Source organism: Geospiza fortis, unplaced genomic scaffold (assembly GCF_000277835.1).
Source record: "Geospiza fortis unplaced genomic scaffold, GeoFor_1.0 scaffold69, whole genome shotgun sequence".
Taxonomy (NCBI): Eukaryota; Metazoa; Chordata; class Aves; order Passeriformes; family Thraupidae; genus Geospiza; species Geospiza fortis.
The window spans coordinates 640,563-648,057 of NW_005054555.1; the positions used below are offsets into that span (position 1 = coordinate 640,563).

The window sequence follows — 7,495 nt, forward strand, 5'->3', positions numbered from 1 at the left end:
ATCTGCACCTGACAAAGGAGAAAATCCTACTCCTCTTCCTTCCAGAGCTGCTCTTTTATTCTACAGAAGCTCTGTAAGCTCTGCACGTGGGGAATGTGCAACCTCCAGAATAAAGTCTCCTGGTTTCATTCCTGGTTTCTCAGATCCCTTCTCAAACTGCCCCAAAGGACTCTGGAGGGTTTATCCTCTCCAGCTACAGAGGACACAGGCAAGAAGGGATTTCCCCATGTGCTGCACTGGCACCAGTTCCTTTCAGCTGCTGGAGGCGTTCAGCATTTGCTGTGAAACCAGTAAGTGAAATGATTTAACATTTAAATATAGTCAATAATTTCCATGGACCTTTTCAAAAAGCAAGCTGGCTTTGAGTGAAATAATGCAATTCCATGAAGATGCTGTTTTGAGCAGTTTAAAAGGCCCCAGGAGGCCCTGCCAGGGACCAGAGGCAGCTGGGGGCACACAGTGACCATGCCCCTTGTGTGAGCAGGGAGCAGGGCATTGCTCCATGCCAGCTGCTCCTCATCCCAACACTCTGCAGCTTCTGGGATTCTCTTCATGGACACCAACTGTGCCTCAGCCCTGCAGGTGAAATTCCTCTGTCTCTGCCCTCCCACAGGATTCCCTTCCCCTGGAATCTCCCCTGGCTTTGTGCTGCACAACAGTCCCTGAGTCTAGCTAAAGGCAAAACAGCAAAACAGCTCTGGGAGCTGGGAAATTGTGGGAACTTTGTGGTGCTCTGCAGCTTTTTGAGGCTCTGAGGATGGGAGGATGAACTTACGGATGCTCTGCCAGGCTCTCGAAGCCGCCCAGACTCTCAGCCAAAGCAAACACCTACGGCAGGAAGGGAGAGGAGTCATTACAGGAGTGGGCTCAGGACACAAACATGGGCACAGGCAGAGTGCACACCTGGCCAAACACCAGCCAAGCATTCCCAGAGCCAGGGGCTCCCTCTCTGCCCCACGAGTCAGGGCCTCCCTCAGTGCCTTTCCCCCTGAGCCACTTTGCAATATTCCAGCAGAGCTGCACCAGCCCAGCTGCCAGCCCTGCAGAAAGCCCTTTGCCAGCAGCAGCTCCTGGGCTGAGCTGGACACACCCAACCCTGGGAGCAAACAAACAAACACTCCCAGGGGGATGAGGGGTCCCTTTGTTCCCTCTCATTAACCCATGGACAAATTATCCCTGATTTATAGTGGGATTTATGGGACACACCCAAAGGACTTGGCAAGAAAAGCCACTCCACCCTCCCCTCAGCAGGGCCATTTCAGCTCCCTCTGAGGGTGATTTTATTGCCTTTATTTTACCTTCAAGTTCCTGAGGAAGGCAGAGGCATTTTCTTTTTTCCCTTTGATGTAGAAGGTGACCATCCCAGGACAGCCTGTGCACTGCTTCTTCATCACCTCGTACTGAGGGTGGGAAGGCAGCCCTGGAATGGGGAGAGTTGGGAGAACTCCCAGTGAATTCCAGTGCAGAGCTGGGGCAGCTCAGCCTCACCCAGCCCATCACGGGGCACCACAGCTCCCCAGTCCCTGCCCTGGGATGCCCCCCAGTCCCTGCCCACCCACCTGGGTAAAGGACCTTCTCCACCCTGGGATGGGTTTCCAGGAACTTGGCCACAGCCAGGCCGTTGTGGAAGTGCAGCTTCATCCGGATGTGCAGAGTCTTGAGCCCCCGGTTGCAGAGGAAGCAGTCAAAGGGGGAGGGGACAGCTCCCAGGGCTGTGGGAATGGGAACAGAATTCCAGAGAATTCCAGAGAATTCCACAGCAACATTGGTGTTCTGCATTCAGCAAAGCCAAACACATCCTCACCTCCAGCATTTCTGACCTTGGCACAAGTGGGAAGACACCCAAGGCAATCTCTGTTCCTCATCTCCCACACTGGGCAGCCAATTAATGAGCCCAATTAACAGGCTCAGGCCTCAAGGATTACATGTATTGGGCACAGTGCACCCTCAGTGCAGAGGGCACAACCCTGCACAGGAATTTATTCCTGACAATGAAGAGGCCGGGAAATTGCTGGAAACATCTGAGGTAAGAAAATTCTGCATTGGGCACATCCTGAAGGGTGAGGGAGTTTCAAACCCCCCAAGCTGCAGGTGGCACCCCAGTGGTTGCAGGATGGGCCCCAGGGCTCTCCTGAAGTGTTTGGGAAGGGGAGATCAATGTCTCTCATGCTATTGAGATCTTTCTCCATTTTATTGGAGTTTTACTTGTTAAGAGTTTTTTTTTTTTAATTAAACTTTTCCCAATTCCGCCCATTAAAGTCACATTCCCAGGCCGATTTCCCACTTGTGTGCATGCCCACCCTCCCCAGCAGGAGCTGTGGATGTGAACAGGATTTCTGTCAGGAATTCCCTGTCTGGACTTACAGTTCTGCAGGAATTTCAGCCTCTCATAGAGATCATCCCTGTTTACAGAGACCAGGCCCATGAGAACATCACTGTGCCCTACAAATGACAGGGGACAAGAATGGGATCAGCCACTCCAGGGTCCTGCCACAAGCCCCAAGTGTAAATAAAACCCCTGGCACACCTCCCACCACCCCAGGCTGCTCCAACCCGGCCTTGGGCACTGCCAGGGATCCAGGGGCCTCCCCACCCTCCCAGCCAGGAATTCCCTCCCAATCTCCCTCCATCCCTGCCCTAAGGATGTGCTGAACTCTCACACTCACCATTCATGTATTTGGTTGCAGAAGACGTACAAATATCAGCCCCCAGGGACAAGGGACGCTGAAAGGAAAGGAAAATAACATCATCATTCAAGTTTGGCTGCACTCAGGTTCATTCCCAGCCATTCCAAAGGGCTCTGAGCTCACACAGGATAAACAAGGGGAGAGAGAAACACAAAAACCTGAGGATGACAATAGAACATGTGCTAAAGGCAGCAGTACAGGGAGCCACTCTGAATTCAAGGGAAGCACAAGAACATGTGATTTAAAAGCACTGCTCCAACTCCCACAGGCTCCAGGGAGAGAAGAGATTGAGCACATCCAACACACGGTGCAGAGCCGGAAAAAACAGTTCTGCAGCTCAGCTGAGGCAGGGACAAACCATGGCATGCACCCCATCAAGGGCATTTCCATGGGAAATGAAGGAGGCCAGTTGCAAAGGAAAAGAATTGCTTTGCTTTCCAGCTGCTGCAGATCCTGCCCTGGAGGAGCTGAGAACATGAGCAAAGAGGTTCCTTTGGCAGCTCTCTCTCCCCTCAGCTCCCAGCTCTCTGCCCAGGAGCCTCCTGAGGTGAGACAAACCAGGACGTGGACGGGCAAGAGGTGCTAAGCAGTGCCAGATTTTTAATCAATCACTAATTAAGGCACTTTGCACATGGTACCAACACATTCTAAAGAGTGAGGGGCATCACCGTTAAAACTTAACAAAGCAGGCAGATGCAAAAACTGCTGCTGCCACATTAAATGCAGACTCCCACCCAGGGAATGTGGAGATGCCCAGCCAGAACCATAATGGAAAAGGACTTTTACACTCAGTATTGATGGACAGATCCCTGTGAAATTCCCTTTTTCCTAGCCCAGTATGGTACCTCACCTACTGCTCCCACAAATTAATCATTAGCACTGGCTTTCCCTCCACACCAGGCTGCTCCGGACACATTAACCAGCACCCTGTGCTCTTCCACACAGCCCTTTCTGGAGGAAATTGGGAATTCTGAAATGAACAACACATTGCAGGGCAAATCCCCAAGCCTCTGGCATGTCCCAGACCAACTGCAGAGCTGCTTGAGCTAAGCATTAACACTTTCTGCAGAGTTCTCTTCATTCAGCAAGATCACAGTACCCTGAACAAAACCAGGTACTTTGCACTCTGCAAAAAGGGTGACTTTAAACCTACAACACCAGGGCTTAGCTTGGTCTCCTGGGAAATAGATCTGATACAATCCCTTTCCCATCCCTTTCCCAATCCACGTGCCCTGGGCAGGTGACACACCTGGAAGTAGGCAGACATGAAGCTGTTGTCCACAGCCAGCAGCACCCCCGGGTGCCTGTGTACGATGTCTGCGCAGGCTTTGATGTCGATCACCTTCAGCGTGGGGTTCGTGGGGGTCTCGAGCCAGACCAGCTGCACAAACCCAAAAACACTCCAGGTCAGAGAGTTCCCAGTGCTGGGCTGAGTCCCAGGAGCTCTGGGTGCTCAGAGCTGGCACCTCCCCGTGGGTTTGGGCACTGGGGACGGGCAGTGGCCCTGCCAGAGCCAGGGGAGGCTGCAGCTGCTTCCTCCAAGCTCAGGAGCTTTCCCTCCAGCTGGGCTTGTGCCATCCCAGGGCATCCCAGCTGGAGAAGGCCTCCCCAGCCAGGACAGAGCCTTTCCCAAAGCCTTTCCCAGCACAGTTCCCTCCCCCTGGGGCAGGGATCACCCAGCAGTGCCTCGGAGCCCCCCCAGCTCCGCACTCGGCGTTCCCTCTGCTCTTCCTCACCTTTGTCCTGTTCCCGCCTCTCTCTGCAGGGCTCTCTGCCCTTCTTAGGATGCTTTCCATGAGGCAGCACAGGGGGATAGGGTGGGTCCAGCTGTGCCCCAAGCTGCCCCCCTCAGCTCATCACAGCCCCAACCCCAACAGGAGCAAGGATAAAACAATTTAACGTCCCTTTTCCCTCTCCCCTACCTTGGTCTCTGGTGTAATTGCAGCTTCCAGGCATTTTGGCTTTGTGCAGTCAACAAAAATTACTTTCAAATTATTTTCTGAGGCTACTTTCTGGAAGTATCTGTTTGTGCCTTAAAAAACCCAAAAATCACAAAATGAAAAACTTCCTTAACTTTCATTGCCTGCTCTGCAGCCTCCTGCATCATGCAGGGACAGTCAGGAGGGCACAGCTTTATGCTGCACACCATCCATGGCACATTTATATTTTCTTTATTTACAAAGTTTAAAGATTGTTGCAGATTGAGTGATCATGAAATAGTAACAATGGGAATATGGGATCAGAGTGATTTAGGAAGTACTTGAAATCAATGTGGGGTTTATGATCAGGAAATTAAACAGAGAAGAAGAACCAAGGGGAAGATTTCAGCTACTGTTTCCCATCACTCCAATAAAAATGATGCCTTCCTGTCTTTGAAGCCTTTCCCTGGGAAGATTAAAAGAATCCAACAGGTGATCAATGGGTGTGCAGCACTCACTACCAGAAACACTGCCTGGATTAAAAATTCATTGATTGGGTCCTTTTGCCAAGCTGATCCCCAGGGACTCAGTTTTCCATCTGAGCAGGAAGGGATGGAACATGGAGGTGGATTCTGTGAGCTGAAGGGAACATCTGAGTGATGTCTGGGAGGTTCTTTTGTGAGAAACCCTTTCTTTGTAACAAACCAAGCCAGAGGAGGAGCAATGAAATTCAGCCCTGCAGAAACCAGGCTGAGGCTTCAAGGAGCAGGGGAAAGTTCCCAGGACCTGGAGGGAGCTCACCCTGCTCAGAGAAGGACTCTGGCAGAGCTGGGTGCACTCTGCCACTGGGGAGCTGTGAGGAGCAGGGGATTGATGAAAACAGGCTTCAAAGAACAGTGAGGTCCTACAGGGGAAATTCAGAGCTCCTGAGAGCCACAGACAGGTTTGGTCCCCTGCACAAAGAAGGCTGAAGCCACTGGGTGCTGTACCCACCTCCATAGACGTCATCCATGCAGATAACTGAGTCCCCTGTCTTCAGCAGGTGACAGATGTTCAAAAGAGCTGCTAAGCCAGAGGAATAAGCCAAGCCTGAGGAGAAAGGATCATCAGTGTTTGATGTGACACAACGAGTCAGACTTGCCTTGGCCTTCCTCCCTTGGCCTCTGCAAAGAACCTGTTCTGTCACTGCCTCACTGGGAACGTGGAGCCAGTGAAAGCAGGGGATGGATGTGCACAGCATGGAACCAGCACGGGCACTGGGACACACTGGGACAGACTGGGACAGACTGGGAATGGACTCGGACCAGGGGCTGCCTGCTCCCACAGCCTCCAGTGCTGCTGCACAAGGATGGATCCAGCTCAGCCCAGGCATCAGCCACAGTGAGGAAGCAGCAGACAAACCCAGCGATGGGTTTGAACCAGAAGTGTTGGACTCTTCCCCACCTTGGCTGCTCCTGCCCACAGCCAACAGCCAGAGCCGTGGTGATGGAGTCATGGAATGGTTTGGGATAGAGGGACCCCAAAGCCCACCCAGTGCCACCCCCTGTCCCAGGCTGCTCCAAGCCCCATGCTCACAGTATTTGGCTCCATCGAGGGCAGCCACAGCCTTTTCCAGGCAATCCCGAGTGGGGTTCCCAGACCGGATGTACTCATAACCCTGGTATGGAAATAAGAAACAAACATCAGAGAGAGCACTGGGAAAGTCTGGGATAACAGCAGTTCTAGGTTCCCTAAAGAGCCCTGGCTGAGGGCATCCAGCTCCTCCCAGAGCAGCAGGATTCTGTCCTGGCACAACATCCAGCTGGGCATCCCTGACAGAGAAAGGGCCTGGGGTGCACAGGGGCAAGGAGCCACATTCTCCTGCTTCTCCCCAGACATCCATCTGTGGCCACTGTGGGAGAAAGGGTTTGGACTGCACAGTCCAACCACCCTCAGAACGCCAGGCTGGGTCAGGCTGGAAGGGACCATGAGGGTGCCCTGGTCCCACTCCCTGCTCAGCAGGGCCACCCCAGAGCACAGGGCACGGGATTGTGTCCAGACAGCTCTGGGTATCTCCAGTGAGGGAGACTCCTCAGCCTCTCTGGAGGGAATTCTCAGGAAAAACGTGTGTCCACCTCCATCACACCCACAGGGCACCAGACAACTCCCCTCATCAGTTCTTGACAACCTACATGTTTCCTATTGCCACAGCTTTTATGCAAATTCTGGGGAAATTCAATGAGGAAAATACGACTCATGCATGCACAGATGCAGTTGTTACCAAGAGAGCCTGCTGAGCACCCTGGGATTTGCCTGCTTTTAGGATTTCTCTTTAATGTCAACTTCCTCATAGTCAGGAATCCTGCAGATCGCTCTGGCAGAGCTCCCGGCAAGAGCACGGATCCTGTCATCAGGATGTGGATACAGCAGCGTGACTCCTCCTGAGGGCCTCCTCAGCACAGCTGGGATTCTGTGCGGAATGAGGAATCACAAGGCAAATTCCTCCTGCCCGACCAGCACAACGCGAGTTTGGAGCAGGTGCTGATTTAGGAGTGGCAGCTTTGTGCCACGTCCTGTCAAACCTTTACAGCACTTTCTACAGGGCATCCACAAAATCCTTAGGAAATATTCCCTCGGTTTGGAAGGAAGAGCAAAGCAGGCTCTTACACAAAGTGTGTATAGTGGAACAGGGATTCTGCCCGGGCCCTGGGGCGGGTGCATGGCCGGGAGAGCAGCCCATGTTTCCGGCTTCGGGCAGCCCCTGGAGCAGCGTTCCTGCGAGCCCGGGGGCACTGGTGCTCCCTGCCCCCCTTCCCCCGCTTTTCACATGGGAATCATCCCAACCTCACCCCAACCGCTCCGGATCGCCGCCCGCAGCGGGAACAGCGAGCCCCAGGCTGGCTCCGGCTG

General features: G+C 53.2%; 1 protein-coding gene across 1 annotated transcript in view; it reads right to left on the reverse strand.

The window, feature by feature from the left end:
* Nucleotides 1-716: 716 nt before the first annotated feature.
* Nucleotides 717-7,495, reverse strand: part of CTH (cystathionine gamma-lyase) — an 11,561-nt gene continuing 4,782 nt past the window's right edge. The window contains exons 3-11 of the mRNA XM_031064085.1: nucleotides 6,182-6,263; nucleotides 5,600-5,695; nucleotides 4,610-4,719; nucleotides 3,937-4,068; nucleotides 2,667-2,724; nucleotides 2,365-2,442; nucleotides 1,560-1,712; nucleotides 1,299-1,420; nucleotides 717-828 (exon numbers count right to left, since the gene is read on the reverse strand). Of these exons, the coding sequence (XP_030919945.1) occupies nucleotides 772-828; nucleotides 1,299-1,420; nucleotides 1,560-1,712; nucleotides 2,365-2,442; nucleotides 2,667-2,724; nucleotides 3,937-4,068; nucleotides 4,610-4,719; nucleotides 5,600-5,695; nucleotides 6,182-6,263 (888 nt within the window). The 3' untranslated portion in view covers nucleotides 717-771. The remainder of the gene's footprint in view (nucleotides 829-1,298; nucleotides 1,421-1,559; nucleotides 1,713-2,364; nucleotides 2,443-2,666; nucleotides 2,725-3,936; nucleotides 4,069-4,609; nucleotides 4,720-5,599; nucleotides 5,696-6,181; nucleotides 6,264-7,495) is intronic.